Source organism: Globicephala melas, chromosome 2 (assembly GCF_963455315.2).
Source record: "Globicephala melas chromosome 2, mGloMel1.2, whole genome shotgun sequence".
NCBI lineage: Eukaryota > Metazoa > Chordata > Mammalia > Artiodactyla > Delphinidae > Globicephala > Globicephala melas.
Window position 1 is genome coordinate 139,617,217 of NC_083315.2, and position 17,958 is coordinate 139,635,174.

The 17,958-nt window shown below is 38.9% G+C and overlaps 1 protein-coding gene across 3 annotated transcripts in view; it reads right to left on the reverse strand.

Moving 5' to 3' along the window:
- Positions 1-17,958, reverse strand: part of PPP2R5E (protein phosphatase 2 regulatory subunit B'epsilon) — a 199,535-nt gene that overhangs the window by 17,934 nt on the left and 163,643 nt on the right. For all 3 annotated transcript variants that reach the window (XM_060294884.1, XM_030855176.3, XM_030855175.3), the window contains exons 5-7: positions 16,015-16,107; positions 732-862; positions 505-564 (exon numbers count right to left, since the gene is read on the reverse strand). In XM_060294884.1, coding sequence (XP_060150867.1) covers positions 505-564; positions 732-862; positions 16,015-16,107 — 284 coding nt within the window. The remainder of the gene's footprint in view (positions 1-504; positions 565-731; positions 863-16,014; positions 16,108-17,958) is intronic.

A 17,958-nucleotide genomic window follows, 5' to 3' on the forward strand; every position in this document is an offset into this window, starting at 1 on the left:
TAGGAGGAGAGACTAAGTAATCACATCGCCCAGTTACATTAGCTCTCTTGTGTGTAGAAACCCACACAACAGCTGTCTCTTTCCAATTCATTCCACTACTCCAGGCAGCAGCTGTTCAAGAACTTGACTTGGGTACATGGACTCTTTGAAAATGGCAATCTTTCTAACTTATTATAAACTTACTTTCAAAAATTATCGCAGAGGAGACGTAGCCTAGAAACAAAACTGACAAGAATAAGATGTAACTGGCCTGACTGCAATTAGATGAATAATGAATAAACTGTTAGCTCTTTCAGTCATTCCAAAAAAATAGCAATTCATAATTATGGAACAAGGGAAACACAAAACTGTGTCTTGTAGAGTCAGCTGGGAAACATGCTATAAGCACAGATGAGACCCGACGTACATACAAGCAAGGGATTTGGGGTAGCATTTCCCTGTGCCACCTGAACCTGTCACAACGACATTCACCTGAGATTAGCAATGAGATAAAAATGTGCTTACCTTCCTAATATTTCCAGCAGTTCAGCTACACCATTGAAGTGTTCTGTTTCATAAACAAACCTAAAAAGAGACAGAAAAGAAGAGGGGAGGGGAGGGGAGGAGAGGAGATAAAAGAAAAAGAAAAAAGAGAAAAAGTCAGTACACTATGGTCAAATATTTGAGGTTTACTTAATACTTCTATAAAACCACCAACTTTGCTTCTCCTTCTCCCCCCACCCTCCACTTACCTTAGAAAAATATTGTTAATCTGTTTTCGGATAAATGCTCTAAGACCAAGAAACTTGCCATAAATTCTGTGTAAGACTGTTTTTAAGTAGTCCCGTTCCCGTGGGTCTTCGCTGTCAAACAGCTCCAAAAGCTGTTGTAAATAAAAGACAGTGTCGCTGTCAAAAGCAGTTTCAGAAAAGGATTTGGGAATTCTGCCACTCACTTAAAATCCCTTCCTTCCTTCCTTCCTTCCTTCCTTCCTCCCTCCCTCTCTTCCTTCCTTCCTTTCTCCCTCCCTCCCTCCCTTCCTTCCTCAAAAAATTATTGAAAATCTATTATGTGGCAGGCACAGTGCTAGTCTTTGGGAATACAGTGATAAATAAGTCAGACAAGGGTAGCTTATACTGTAGAGAAGATATACACAATAATAACAATCATAATAATCATAATAATAGGTAACACATATACAGCACTTAGTATGATCATCAGGCAATTTTCTAAGCAATCTGCTTATATTAATACTCCCTATGAGGTAGTCTTACTCCCATTTTTCAGAAGAGGAAATTGGGGCAGAGAGATGCTAAGTAACTTGCGCATGGTCTCAAGCAGTAGAGCTGGGATTTGAACCCAAGCAGTTGAGACCCTAGAGTCCATTACCTCAATCACCGCAATTCTATACAATAAGCCATCTACTGAGCTTATGTTCCAAATATATAGTTAAGCTTTCAGCTCTGCCAGAGCATTCAAGTAAATTTAGATAACCCACACCAAAGCAAGCATCAGAGTTCCCAACAATACTGGCAATGTTCTCTTTCTAGATCCTGGCTCTTATTACATGGGTGTGTTCACCACTGAGGTAAACACTTACGATTTCCATATGTACGTTATACATGAATAACATTATTTTTAAGTTCCCAATCATTTGTAATCTAAAGGCAATAACTGAATCCTGATAAGATCCCATCTTATCAGAATTGAAAACATATGTCAACACAAAAACTTGTACATAAATGTTCACTGCAGCATGATTCATAACAGCCAAAAAGTGGAAATAACCCCAACGTCAACTGCTGCAAAGTGTGCTTGCAGTGGAATATTATTCAGCCATAAAAAGGAATGAAGTAAAAAATATGTTACCACATGGATGAACCTCTCAAACATCATGCCAAGTGAAAGAAGCCAGACACAAAAAGGCCACATATTGTATGATTCCATTTATGTGAAATGTCCAGAATAGGCAAATCCACAGAGACAGAGAGCAGAACGAGGAGTGGCTGCTAATGGGTAGGCTGTGTCTTTGGGAAATGATAAAAAGTGCTCTGCAATCATATAACAGTGATGGTTACACAACTCTGTGGAATATATTAAAAAACATCAAATTGTAAACTTTAAAAGGCTGAATTCTATGGTATATGAATTATATCTCAATAAGGCTGCCTTTTTTTTTTTTTTTTAAAACAATAGTGGGCAGGTTCCTCTAGCTGAAGAACAAACTTGGAGACTGGTCTAAATTTTACTGAGTTCTTCATACCTTCATTATCATTGCAATAAAACAAAACTCATAGTTCTAATGTTGACTTCATAGCAAAACATTTCAAGAGCATATAGAGAGCATACAAATGAAGAGACTACCCTAATTACCAAAAAGAGCTATCAGGACAGACTAAAGCATGATTTCAAGTGATTAAGACTGAGGTTGAGACCGACAGCAGAAGAAGGCAGTGGGCAGTAATCAAATAAATCATCTACTTTGGTGCTTTTCTTTGAACAAAAGACAGAGTTACAGACAAAAAAAAAAAAATCCCTTTACATAATGGCAGAAAGCACAAACTGAAGAATAGTCTTCAAAACTGGGCAGTGAGACAGACAAAATTTTTGACTGTACAATGTCATGTATCCATTCAAACAATGACTGTTTCAAATGAGTATGTCGCCAGTCACTGGGCAAGGTGTCAGGGATACAATGATGAGCAACACCGCTTTTACAGAGCCTAACGCAATGAGGGATACAGGGGAATAAGCAGCATGGTAAGTGGCTCAGGATACTATATAAATACATAGCAGACACATCTACTCTATTTGGGAGAAGTGGAGTGATCAGGGAAGGCTGCTATAGGAAGTGACATCCATGAAGAAATTAGGAGTTAGAGGTGAAGGAAGTGTTCATGGCAGATTCAATAACACATACCTTCACCAGCAGCCTATCTAAACAGAAGATGTGGTTAAAATACCTGCCATCTCTCTGCCTACTTTGTCATGCAATCAATCAACCAGTCAATCAGTCAATCTCTGCACGCACCAGGGATTGTCCTCTTTGCTGCGCGCACGCACGCGTGCACACACACGAACAAGCTTGGAGTCCACAGGAGAGCAATGAGCAAGTCAACTACACATTTCCACAAGAAACGGCCTAAGAAAGAAAGATGTGAACGCCATGGGCAAGAAAGGCCCCACCGGCTCAGCATCTCTTACCTAATGCCTGCATAAAAAGACAGAAGATTTCTAACCTACTCATTCCATTCCTTGTTAATAGAAATAATTATCCTTTGAGTTCTATTTTTTTAGTTGGTTTCTATTTTCAAGTGTTGTAGAAGGGCTTAATGAGTAATTTGCAACTAACGCAGGAGAAGGTTTGAGGGGGTGTACTTTTAGCAAAACTTGAATCAACCATGCTTATGTACTGTTAATCTTTTTTTTTTTTTTTTTGCGGTACGCGGGCCTCTCACCGTTGTGGCCTCTCCCATTGCGGAGCACAGGCTCCGGATGCGCAGGCTCAGCGGCCATGGCTCACAGGCCCAGCCGCTCCGCAGCATGTGGGATCCTCCCGGACCGGGGCACGAACCCGTGTCCCCTGCATCGGCAGGCGGACTCTCAAGAACTGCGCCACCAAGGAAGCCCTGTACTGTTAATCTTTAAGAGTTTAATGAACACATAATAATTAAACAAAAATTATTTAACTAATGTTTCCATTAGGTCCTCAAAGAAAATGTATTACCAGGCACCTAACCTGAGTGAGTTTTAAAGCCACAAATATTATATATTCTATGTTCTTTGAGAAAGATAAATTGCAGTATATAAACTAATTTTCTGCTGCTCTACAGAACACACTCTTGATGATTTCATGATGTATGAGACAAAAGAAAAGGTAGAACAGTGCACAGGCCCAAACAGAGGAGAGAGTGGGATGAGCTCTAATTTCCAAAACAAAGTAATATTTGTGTGCTTAGTCATATATACACTTCAAACACTCCCCACAAAAAAAAAAGCAATGAAAAACATAATCCAGTATTTGTAAATGCCTAGGTAGACTATGCTCCCTACAATGTAACAGGCAACTTGTTGTCAAAGAAGCGAAGCTGGAGTTTCCAGGGTGATTACAGAGCAAAGACAGACCTGTCAACATGCTGTCTCCTAGTTTACAAAATCAGCCTTCCTGAAACTAACAGACAGTGATGAACTGCCTAGTGATTTAGCCAAAGAACCTCCCCTGAACCTCATAATAAATCTACAGTGAAATTAAAAGGGCAAAATGAAAAAGGTAGTTAGGGTCTTTCAGTTAGACTTGGGAGATTGAACCTCTCTCCTCTTGAACACTCCCTGAAGTGAGAGTAAAAAGAATAAAAATGGAAGAAATCCATGGGGCAGAAAGGATTGGAGAGAAGATTAGGCAAATTTGCACATCTCTCAAAGATGGAAAGTAGATGGCAAGGGGTAACTATCTTAGGTTTCCTCTTTCTCCACTCTGCTAAATGTTTTTCCATTCTGCCAGCAGGAAGGGACGCCAACAAGAAGCAAGCCAATTCACACCAGGGAACCCTTAAAAGGCATAAGAATTGAAGGCACCAGATATATTTGATGTCAAGGGTGTGAGGAGCTAGAAACAGCAGAACTGACTGAAAGCCTGGAGAAAGAGTAACAAGACCTCCCAGATCCTCTGTCCCATGCAGTGTACTGAAGATTGAAAATCAAGGTCTGGAGGGAATAAATGAGTAAGTCTCTAGTCTTGGGGATATCAGATATAGCTAAAGTAAAACAGTTATTGAAAATAATGGGATTTAATAAAATTCTGCATGCTGAAGAACATGACCTTTGCCAGGTCCTTCCCTGACTAAGCTCTCAATTCTGACTGAGGCAGGAGATTAGACGGTCCCTTTTTGGGGAAATTGACAGCCTCAAGAGGAAAACACCTACAGATATACTAATATTTGAAGGTTTCTCAATGAAATGGCAAGGCCTCTGCCTAATGTGCCAAGTGTCTCCCACTTATGCGTACACACACACACACACACACACACACACACTCACACTCACAGACACAGGTTCTAGGAGGCTTTTTGTGTGTGTGTGTGGTACGCGGGCCTCTCACCGTTGTGGCCTCTCCCGTTGCGGAGCACAGGCTCCGGACGCGCAGGCTCAGCGGCCATGGCTCACGGGCCCAGCCGCTCCGCGGCATGTGGGATCTTCCCGGACTGGGGCACGAACCTGTGTCCCCTGCATAGGCAGGCGGACTCTCAACCACTGCACTACCAGGGAAGCCCTCTAGGAGGCTTTTTTTGGACTAACGTATAACTATGAATATTGTCAAAGATCACCAAACACTCTAACATAAAAGATAGAGACCAAAACAAACCATCATAAAGAACTCAGAGGAAATAGCCATACTGCAAGGAGCAGAAAAAAACTGCAAAAAAATGAACCTATAACATCCCCAGAAATAAACAAATCTACTAGATACTTGAAACAAAATCAGAATGCTATTACAGATGAATATTCAGAAAATAAAATAGAGCTTTTGGAAATTCAAGATGTAACAGAAATAAAAGTTTCAGAAGGACTGGTGCGTTAAAATGAGCAAATCTATGCTGAAAGTATAACCAAACGATGAAGATTGTAACAGAAGAAAGAAGATAAGAAAACTAAAGGATCAATCCAAAAGGTCCAACACATGACTAACAGACATTTTAAATGGGTACAGAGACAGAGAAACAGAGAAAATAAAGAGAAGGAAATTATCTGAGAAATAATTCAATGTAATTTTCTAGGAAAAAAGGACATGACTACATGAGTTTCAATACAGATGAGGGCCATTATGTCCTCTGCACAATAAATGAACAAAGCACAACACTTTGAAGTTTCCGGACATTGTGGACAAAGAGTAGATCACAAAAGCTTACAGAGAAAACAGGTCACTATAAAGGATAAGGAATTCAGCTGTCACAGGCCTTCTCAACACCAACACTGAAAGCTAGAAGACAATAGAGCAATTCCTTAAAACCGCTGAGGGAGGATGGGCTCCAACCTAGAAATCCAAACCTAGCCAAAGCATCAACCAAGTATGTGGGTAGAATAAAGCCATTTTCAGAGAAGCAGGGCTCAAAATATTTACATCCCATTCATGCTTTCTTAGGAAGCATTTAGCGTATGTATCCCACCAAAACGAAAGAGAGGAAACCAAGGAAATAAAGACATAGTCCAGAAAAGCTAAGTCCCAGGATGGCCACTGCAGATACAGCCTAGAGAAAGCAACCAGTGCCAACTAGAGCAGGATGACTGGAGCTCCAGAAAAAAGGCCTCCAAGAGGAAAAAAAAAAAAAAGACTAGTTATCAGCATGGGCCAGACTGGGAAGAGTTGTATGGTGCTCTCAGAGAACTAAGGGATATACTAATGACGACTACATAAGAAAGCAAGCAAGTGAAAAATAAGGCAACTACTAATTCTAGGGGTTAAAAAAAAAAAAAGCCCTATAAGAGAAGAAATGTAATTATAGCATAATGTGTGTCTTGGCTCTGAACAACATATACACAGTCATACTAATGCAAACACTACAATTTGATTGAATTAAATTTTGTGACATAACTGCATTGGAAAGACATAGAGGGAGACATGCAGTGGCTTATAGTAGGAACAGATGAAAAACATCAACAAAGGGCAGTAAGAGTGCTCTTTAGAATTATGGAGATACATATGAGGAAACAGCTAGAAGACCTGAATGTGGTTACCTATAGGGAACGAGACTCTGGGTTGGGGAAGGATCAGGCAGGGCTTGCTATTTTTCTTTATAAACCATATGAGCAAAAGACTTGAAACAAAAAGCCCATTACCCTCTTCTACATAAAGAAGCAACTGCCCAGTGCTATTTCATGTAAAAAAAAGAGTAAATAATCAATGAAATTAGTATTCTCAATGTTTTAAACCAAACTAAAATCAGATCTCTACATGTCTGGCTTTGTTTTTCACTTAAGCTACTCTGCTAGGTGAAAAAAAATTATCTTCCTAATACCTTCATCTCGATCAAGTAATAAAGCACCTGGAGAAAACAGCCCAGAACCAAGAAAGAAGAGCCAGTGGCAGCCTGACTCCCATGAATGGTAACAACTCAAGAGGACCAACGTATGAAATGAACTGACCTATGGGCAACCACTGAGCGAGCACAGCGTGGACAAGGAATCAAAAGGTTGCACATTACAAGCTTCCAGCAGTTCTGACTTCAGGACCCCTATAACTCCGTATAAACATTTCAAAGGTGTCAGTCATACAAACATGAACAACTCTGCCAAGTCACAGGCTTTTATTTCTCTCCTAATTTCAGCATTTTTCCTACAAAGTAGAAAAGTCCATTCTATTCTCCCTCAAGCACTTATTCCAACTGATTCAAGAAAACCCTGCGATTTAAATTTTTAATTCGGTCAGCATTTCAAGAAAGAGTTGCTATGGTACATAATGATGCACTTAGCGGGATACAGGCAGGGACTAGCTACATAATTTGTGGGCCCAGCGCAAAATGAAAACGTACTGCTCCTTGTTCAAAAAGTACTAAGAATTTCAAGACAGCAACAGCAAAGCGTTAAACCATGAAAAAGGTCCTTCTAAGCACAGGGCCCGCTGCCCCTGCGCGAGTTCCTTGCCTACCAAGCTGGCTCTGGATGCAGAAGTCAGAGCAGTACAGTCCTTTTTTAAGGCTTTTGAGTTATAGTTGGACAGGATGGGATGGGGCAATTTATTGTTAACTGGTTATGTCTACCTGATAAAATTCCTGGTAGAAATAAACTCTCTAAAGTTTTATTTGCTATAGACTCTGAGAGAGAAATGTAAGCGTTTTGACATATTCAAGGAACTTGTTTGGAAAATAGTTCTTTGTATTAGAGCTGAGATTCAAGGCCTCGTGAATTTTATTTCAGTTAAGAACCTAACATTTTTTCATGGGTTGGTTTTGTATCATGTCCAATTTGTCTTCAGTTTTTAAAACACAATAACAAAAGGTCACTTTTAAGGACAGGCTGGATGATTTGCATAATTTGCATGATAATTACAGTACCTTTCAGCTAAATATAACCACAAATGTGAAGTACAAATTACTAAGGAGCCACCTCCAGCAGTACATATGTTTATGGAGATGCTTGAATAGTACATCTCTTAGCAACCACTGACTACTTTTCAGACTTGCAGAGTGGTTGAACGCAGTCTTTAGAGATATGCTACTAAACTCTTACCACGACAATTCACCCAGTGACGCAATTCAAGGTTTGGCAATTCACTTATGGTCTTGGGGGAGGGAAATGTCATAAAGAAACCATTTTCTCAACCACCCTAATGCAGATGAAAATTATCTTTACTGGGAATAGACAAGGTTGTTTCCAAAGCCTAGGCAAGCCGACACACTTATAGCTAAGTTACCTAAGTCTAAAATCAACAACATTACCATGGACACAAGGGCACTATTTAATCAATCGACTAGCTTTGATAAGTCTCTGACAGCTTCCTTATGTAAAGACTTAGATTAAGTACATAAGAAGTGCTAAAGGTTATGTAAATCTAGATTTAACAAAAATTACTACGAAATTTAAACAAAGTAGTCCATTCTGAAATAAAAAAGAGCAAACCCTTCAAAGGTACAAGTCACTGACGATTTTGACTGGCCCATACAAAAATCTAGATTTCCAGGTTCTCTTAAAAAATCAGAAGAATCTAGCAACACTTGGCCCACTTAGCAATCAGCCAACAGTTAACAGGAACAGATTGGCAGCAGGGTCCTAGCTCTCTAGGTCACCACTGTTTCCATCAACTCCTTTCTGTTACACCCAGACTACTTCATTATGTATCACTTGTCTGGCCTCTGTAAAGATTTGAATGCGCTTTCCCTGGTTCTTACACACTAAAAAGTACATGCTCTTGGCACTAATTAAACATTTACTTCTAACACTGATTGGAAGAAATCAGTTGGTGAAGTGGAACTGATGAGAATTCAAGGACAAGAGACCATATTTAACATCTTTAAAAATCCCAACAGCCCACGAAGAACAATATAAGCAGAGTCAAAAGGGTTTTTTGATTTTTTAGAATGGTAAAAGTTAGATTTCAAAAAATGGATAACATGCTAGGTAAGACATGACAGACTAACATCATGTAACTTCCTGGATTGAGGCTGTTCTAGAAAATAATGGTAAAGAAAGTCTTAAAAACAAGAACTGAACCTAATAAAGATAGTAGTGACAGCAGCAGTGTAACATTTAGTGAACAGTTACTATTATCAGGAATTGTTCTTAGTGCTTACATACGTATACACTGACAAAATCTGCACAAGAACCTTACAACATAATTACTATCACATAATGGGTATTTTGCATCTACTTTCCAGATGAGGAAACTGAGTCATACAGCAGTTATATAACTTGCCCAAGGTCATGCACTAAAAAATGGTAGAGTCTGAATCCAAACCAGTCTATACACTTAACCACTAATCTATATTGCTTCCTGCTGAGGAATTAAAAAGAGAGGTATTGAAAGAGGCCCTTGAGGCAACACAAGAAGCTTGCCACTGAGCTTCAGACTTTAAAAGGACATGCACAAATGATAAAAGGAAGGAAATACAAAAAAATGTTAAGTATAAAAGAATGGCATAGTCTTATAAAACATAGTCTTGGGAAGATTAATGAACAGAATCAGCTGAGTTTTACAAAAATGCAAGGCAACAAAATGAGAATGTAGCTGTAGTTGAAATATTTTGACTGTTCTTATTGATTATAACATACATGTTCACTATTTAAATGCAAAAAATAGAAATTAGAAAGTAAAGATCATCACACATAATCTTACACCCCACCAGACAATTAATAAAAACGTGGTGTATCTCCTTCCAAAATTTTTAGTGCAGAGACAAACATTCCTTTTCCCTAAAATAACAGACTCAGGTTCAAAATATCATACTGTTCCATGATATGCATGTTTCACTTAAAAACAGATCATGTGTAGCTCTATCTCATTCTTTTTATAGCCTGATGAATATTTCCTTAAATGAATGTCCACAGCTTATTCAACCAACCCCTACTGAAGAACTTTTAAATTGTTTCCAATTTTCTAATAATCATTAACAATGATACATTCAATAACCTTGTACATATTGCTTGGTGTACACATCTACTTCTCACGGAATTGCTCAGTCACAATCTAAGTCAATAGAATTCTATCAGATCTCCTCTTCAGAGCATTATACCAATTTAATATATATGTATGTAGGTAGGTATCTATCTTATCTACTTATTCATATATTTTTATGAATTTTATAGCATACTAAAAAGGGTCTTTTCCACCCAAGCCTCTACTATGTTCCAGTCTCCTATACCCATACCATGCTGTTTTAATTAATGTATCTTTACAGTATGTTTTAATGTCTAATAAAATATCACTAGTTTTCTTTTTCAAAAACTTTTTATTTCATGAACTCTGAAATTTTCAAATAGAAAAACTACTGAAATTTTAATTAGAATTGCACGAAATGTACAGATTAATTTGGAGAGTCTATGGGCATTTTTATGATGGAAAGTCTTCCCACCTAGGATTACGTTACATTTCTGCATTTATTCAAGCCTTCTTTGCAAAATTTTTATTGTAAGTTTCACATAAATTTTAAAATTTTGTTTCAAAATGTGGAAGTTTTAAAACTAATATTGGAATCAAGAAAAATAAGACATCCTACCAATATGGACAGGTAACATAATATGAGGATGTGAAAAGAGGATTGATATTTAATGAGCAACTATTAGGCCCCATATATGCTACCAGCAGACATTTATACAAGTCATATTATTTTATCATCATAACAGCCTATTTTTTTGTAACTTGTAAGAAAGACGACTGTTATTGTCATTTTATAGAAGAAAACACTGAGGCTCAGAATAGTCAATTATCTGCCCAAGTTTTCAGTACCTGTTTAAGACTGAAGGTAGGGAGCCTGTGTTTGTATCCATAGTGCCAATTCAATTAAGAAGATTTAACAGTTGTCAGTTTGGGGGTATATCTTATTTTACTGAACAGTATCTCACTTATACTGTTATCCCCACGTCATGAATGAGGAAACTCGTGCTTGGTAGCAAGCGTATTAACTTGCTGAAAGTCACATTGCAAGTAAGCAGAAAAGCCTGGGTTTGAATGCAGTTTCTTCTTATCCCACAGCTCATATTCTTAGCTCCTAAAATATACTTAAGAGTACATAGGGGAGTAAGGATTCCAATCCAGAGCCTTCTAAGTTTCTCTTCACTACATCCTGTTAAAATAGCCCAATTCTTTTTTTTTTTTTTTTTGGGTACGCGGGCCTCTCACAGTTGTGGCCTCTCCCGTTGCGGAGCACAGGCTCCGGACGCGCAGGCTCAGCGCCCATGGCTCACGGGCCCTGCCGCTCCGCGGCACGTGGGATCTTCCCGGACCGGGGCAGGAACCCGCGTCCCCTGCATCGGCAGGCGGACTCTCAACCACTGCGCCACCAGGGAAGCCCAAAATAGCCCACTTCTTATTTTGCTTTTGGGGATGCAGGAATCAGAGTCAGAACAGACTGTAAAGAATACAGCTAGCTGCTACAGAAAGTAAGTGTAAATCTTGTGGCTAGAATAAATTATGTCTTACTAAATAAAAGAGTTCTGAGTTGAAAACTCTTTTTGAGATCTTTGAGAATCCACAGAGAATAAGAAATCTGCTCAAAGAAAAGGAATAAGGTGAATGTCATCCTGATTTGCAATAGGGAAAAGTATGAGGGTTCCCATGGCACAAGAAAACCAGGCTAGGACCAGGTAGCACCTTGGGAGTCCATGAGGTAGAGAAAAAAGAGGGAAAACTGAGGGTATGCAAAATGAATGAGCTGACTAGACGGTACAGACATACGAAGGACCTGCCAGCTCAAGGACAGTTAAGGCATGGTGGTCAGAGGAAGAGGACGGTAGGGTGGGATGGGGGATAACAGGATAGAATCTCAGCAATAACGCTCAAGCTCCAAAAGGCTCACCCATTGCCATCAGGTCTCAAGTCGGGACCAAAACTCTTGAGGAAGGAAGCTTAGGAGAAGCAGGCAGGGGATTGAGTCCCCACTCCTAGAAGGTGTTGGGGCAAACTTAGGGAAGGAAAAGGAATAGGAGGCCAACTTTACAGGTTACGAACATGAATGAACAGGGTAATTTGGAAGTCGGCAGCTGATAGGCAACCAGAGCTTCTCCCCATCATGAAAATTAGTGCACTGGTTAGTCACAGGATTACATTCAAGTACCACTCAGTGGTGACGTTAATTCCACCAATACCCTGCCTGACCCTTTCATAACTGATGCAGGCACTGAGGTAAGCCCTGGTCTAAAGGCTGAGTTCATCAACAGATCCAGCAGAGGGAGGATAAAGAAGGCAAAAAAGTTGAAAACATGAGGCAGGGACTGAAAACAAAGCATAAGTAGATGAGCTTCACTATTTATACTTTATTACTTGTCTCTCACAAAACTTGGGGACAGATGATCAGTGCCATGATTTGCAAGTACTTAGGGCAACATTACCAGTAAACCAATAGTAGCCCCCAGAAGTTCACTAATGCCCCGTGGCAGACGAATGGCGTTCCTTTTTATTTCTTTTTCTTTATTATTATTATTCTTTTCGGCCATGCCCGCAGCTTGAGGGATCTTAGTTCCCTGACCAGGGATCGAACCCAGGCCCTTGGCAGTGAGAGTGCAGAGTCCTAACCACTGGAGAGCCAGGAAATTCTGGCATTCCTTTTATGATAAAGTTCCAAGGCCCATGGAGGAGGGGAATGCTGTAAACATGAAGTCCTGGCTTCTACCATCACATCTGATGAAGTCTCTACACTCTCCTTATAAACAAAAATTTTAAATGCAAGGATGAGGACATCCCAGGGTAAATTTCTTTTTCTTTTTTTTTAAGATACTTTCTTTAAAAAATTTATTTATTTATTTAATTTTTGGCTGTGTTGGGTCTTTGTTGCTGTGCACAGGCTTTCTCTAGTTGCTGTGAGCGGGGGCGGGGGGGTTCTCTTCATTGTGCTGCACGGGCTTCTCATTGCGGTGGCTTCTCTTGTTGCGGAGCACAGGCTCTAGGTGCACGGGCTTCAGTAGTTGTGGCACGTGGGCTCAGCAGTTGTGGCTCATGGGCTTCAGAGTGCAGGCTCAGTAGTTGTGGTGCATGGGCTTAGTTGCTCCGCAGCATGTGAGCTCCTCCTGGACCAGGGCTCGAACCCGTGTCCCCTTCATTGGCAGGCGGATTCTTAACCACAGTGCCACCAGGGAAGCCCCCATCCTAGGGTAAATTTCTAACTGGCTCAAGGAGGGAATCCAAACACTGTTATTAGCGAATCTGTGCTAAAATAAAGTGAAGTTGCTAAAGGCATGCCACCGGCCTCTATCCTGAGTCCTGGCTAGTTTAACAATTTTAATCAATGGCTTCAATGAGACCAATCGCTAGTAATCACAGATGTGATTGGAAGGCACAGTGAATAAGGTGGATGACAGAATCAAGATCCAGAAAGACTTCAGAAGGCTGGGGAGATAAGATATTCCATAGGAATACGTGTCAGATCCTACACCCAGATAAAAAAGCAAACTGTAAAATGAACAAGGGAAAACGAAAACGGGTTTATGACAACATGTGTAAAACTAAATTAGAAGTCAGTTAAGACCACAAGCTTATTAACCTAAGTTAGCAGTGTCATGGAACAGCAAGAAGAGCTAATGAGACTTCCCCTTTAAGAAGCCTAGCATCCAGATAAGGGAATGGAGACCCCCAACTCTAAGCTGCATTGGATCGACCAGGCTCAGGGCACTGTGTTCAGACATAGATGTCATCCTTGAAGACAAATGGACACATGTTGAAGACCAAAAACTGACAAATGAGACAGGGTTGACAGAACTAAGGATTCAGTCTAGAGCAGAGAACACACACTGACAGCTGGTAGGCTAGATCCAGAAGGCAGATGGCTTTAATTCATTCTGAACAGGATTTTAAAACTATCAGAAAATTTCACAAAAAAACTGAATTTGGGAGAAAAAAATTTCTCTTCGGGAAAAAAAAAAATGTCTGGCAATACTTAAGAAAGAGGTATAGTCAAAGCTCCCTTCAGTAGGAGCTGGTCTGCCTCCTATTGTCTGACATCTGGCCACCAGACTATTATAAATGAGCCTATAGGCATTTGAGTTGTAACTGCTGTTTTAGAGAAAAAGAGGCAAGAGGTAAATACAAAAGCTGTGTTCTAAGACCTGAAAGGTTATGCCTGGGCTAGTGATATACTAAGGGACTCTTCTGAAGAAATAAGGCCAAAAGGTATCAAGTATAAGGAGATTCAACATAAAAAATAACTTTCTAACAAAAATGGAACAATCTACCTGAGTATGTGGCCCTTTCTCACTGAAAAAGGGCAAGGAGAGGTCACCCCTCATCAGGGTCTCAAAGAAAACTGATTCACGGTGTAAAGAACTAGAAGAGACAACCCAAAATGTCCCTTCCAAGTCTGCGTTTCTCTGTTGTTTTAATTTTAGGAGCTTTATCAGTACCCATCAACCACGGACAGCACACTGACTGGGCCCTTTGCAGGATTTACTGTTTCCATGTCAACTAAACACAGTGTCTACTGCTGAATCATTATCCGATCCTCTCGGGCACTTTAATTTACCATAAATGTAAGAGAACCTTGTTTTTCATCAGTGTTGAGAGACGGGGGCTACTCCTGCATTGAAGTCATTCCAAGTTATGGTAAAGGGAATCACAAGGAGGCATCATGGTTTAATGGACAGAAAACCAGAGTAGGAAATGTGCTGGGGAAACCTGGATAACTTTTCTAGACCTCAGATTTATTCATCTATAAAATGGGCACAAAACTTGCCATGTCTCCTCTAGATCGCTGTATAAATCAAATTAAATAATGCACGTAAAGGTGGTCTGACAACTATACAGTGCTACAGAAATGCAAGGACTTTCCAATACAAACACAGACCTGTTATGTCTTGCTTTTGTTTTGCCTGAAATGCATTTTACCTACTTGGGATAAGGGTCTGGATCAACCTATTTCCCAGTGATCCATGAATCTACCTATTTATCTACTACCTCTCTAGCTATATATCAAATCTCACTTTTCCAAGCCTTCTCAACCTAGTATGTCCAGAATTCTAAATGTATTAATTTAAGGAATGAGGTCATCACTGAGGTTATCAACCTTTATCCAAGTAAGGCATAGGAGATCAGTTTTCTCCAAAGTAATGCTTTAAATTTGAAGTTCTGCATATTGGCTCACTAGGAGATATTTATTCTTTTCCACATAAGGCATCTCACTAATCACTTAGAAAGGAGTTACAACAATCCATACATCAGTTGGCTCAAGTATGCATTTTTTTATAGATGAATGTTAACAAGAGCAAGGAGATACTACCTAAATATTCAGGGCCATGAAAGTACCCAATTCCGGGGTAAAAATATATGATTTACAGTTATAAAATGTAAAATTACAAATCAAGAAAATTACGTAGGTATCCTGAAAAGTTCCAAACAGGTGAGAGTTACTCTCTTCAAGGGAATCTTAAGGTGTTAAGCTGTGCTACTTCCTAGTTGTGGAAGCTCACCAGTACCCTGACTTTGATTATTTATTAAAGCTTACCTATGCTCTAGACCATGCCTACTCAGTTTTAACAGATGAATGAAATAGTTTAAAATCCTTATGCAAATAAAAGTTTTCAAGCTTACATAAGGATTCACACAAACTAGGGTTATACAAATGAAATTCCTTTATAATTAAACTTTAAGAAAGAAAACTGCAGGGATTTAGGCATTAGCATTCCTTGTTGTTTAAAATGTAATTAATTTCCAGCACAATAAACTAAAGAGGTACCTATTACTTTTAATGGGCAATAATGAAAAATAACTTATGTGTATATATTTGTTTACAGGGTGATATAACTGTCACTGTAAGATTTTGTTAACAAACATCAAGAGAAAATGAGATAAAGTGTTATCAACTGAAAAACAAATACATGCAACCACAACAATGTGCTTACCTGTAATACAAATTTCTGATCTATGTATTTTTTGGCAATGCTGGGTTGGAATTCTTGGCTTTCCAAAAATCGTATGAAAAACTCATATACAAGCTGCAACAAATAGGTTATCGTTAATTTCAAAATATAATTCACTGAGAATAGTATCAAAAACCTTAAAAAGCTCTAATACTAAAACTGACAAGGGGTTTAGTAGGTTTTAATATCATTCAACTAGCAGTGCCAGCCTTTCTTGTAGCTCACAGCTGCTGTTGTGATTTTTAACTTTTTAAATGTAAAATCTGGAAACACAGCCAAAGAGAGCAAATAAAAATATCCCATAATCTCACCATTAAGAGTTAACCACTGTTAACACTTTAATGTATAAAACTCCCAATTTTTCTCTATACTTCTACAATATACCAATGTACTATAAATATAAATATATATATATATATATAAAATATAGTTTTAAAACTACTTTTACCATCTAAACAATATATTGTGGACAATTTATGCCAACAATATCTAAGCCATCATTCTCAAGCTACAAGCAGTCCATTATACATATTTATAATGAATAATTCCAATACTCATAATTAATTTAACCAATATCCTATGCTTAGACACTTAAGTAGTTTTTAATTACTTCTCTATTAAATTATGCCAGAATGTACATTATATAACATGCATCAGTGTGCACGTGTTCAATTATTTTATGAGGAAATATTTCTAAAAGTAGAATTGTTAGATCAAAAGACATCCAAACACGTCAGGATTTTCAACATTCATTACCAATTTCCTTTTAGAGAGTTTATGGCAATTTACACTCCTCTAAGCAATATATGATGGTGTATCAGGATATTCTCATCTGCAAAGAGTAAGAATACTCTCATCTGCAGAGGCAACCTCAAATAACCGTTTTAATAAACCGTGGGGGATCACTGTTTATGCTCTTTGCAAAATAAATCTATGTTAAAGTATACATTAAATCCTGGTGTAGTATACAACAGTATATCAAAACCAGGACTTTCAAGAGACAGGTAGACACTGGGTTGAAAGCCTAGCTCTACCCCTTACTAACTGTGTGACCCTAGGCAAGTTAATTTCTCTAAAAGTCTTTTGCTTCAACTGTATAATGGGGATGATAATCCCTGAGATTAATGTGATTAACCTCTGCACAGTGGTTAACACATATCACCGCTGTCATTACTGTCAATATTGCCTGAAACAGCATACTCAAACTTTTTAGTCTTACTCCTTTACACTGAAAAATTATTGAAGACTCAAAAAAGCTTTCTGTTTACATGAGATATATATATGAAAGTAGAAATAAAAATTGAGAAAATTTAATGTATTTATTATTTTAGAACAATAAAATATATCACATGTTAACATAACTAACATATTTTTGTGAAAAACAAATTTATTTTCCAAAAAAGTTACTAGGAAGAGAAGCACTTTTTTATTTTTGTAAATCTCTTTAACAGCATATGAAAAGACAGAATCTTGGGCTTCCCTGGGGGCGCAGTGGTTGAGAGTCCACCTGCCGATGCAGGGGACACGGGTTCGTGCGCCGGTCCGGGAGGATCCCACATGCCGCGGAGCGGCTGGGCCCGTGAGCCATGGCCGCTGACCTGCGCGTCCGGAGCCTGTGCTCCGCAACGGGAGAGGCCGGAACAACGAGAGGCCCGCCTACCGCAAAAAAAAAAAGAAAAGAAAAGAAAAGACAGAATCTTATCTGTCTCCATATTCAAGCTGTCGTAATATACTGTTTTGGTTAAAGTATATAAAGAAAATCAAGCTTCACAGAAATCTACTAGTATGAAAAAGGGAGAGTATGTTCATAGTTTCTTCACATAATTGTAGATACTTTTCTTTGATACTACACCAGAACTTGACAGTCATTTCTTGAAGAAAAGTTGCAGTTGTAGAATCTGAAACTGTATCAATGAATTTTTCATA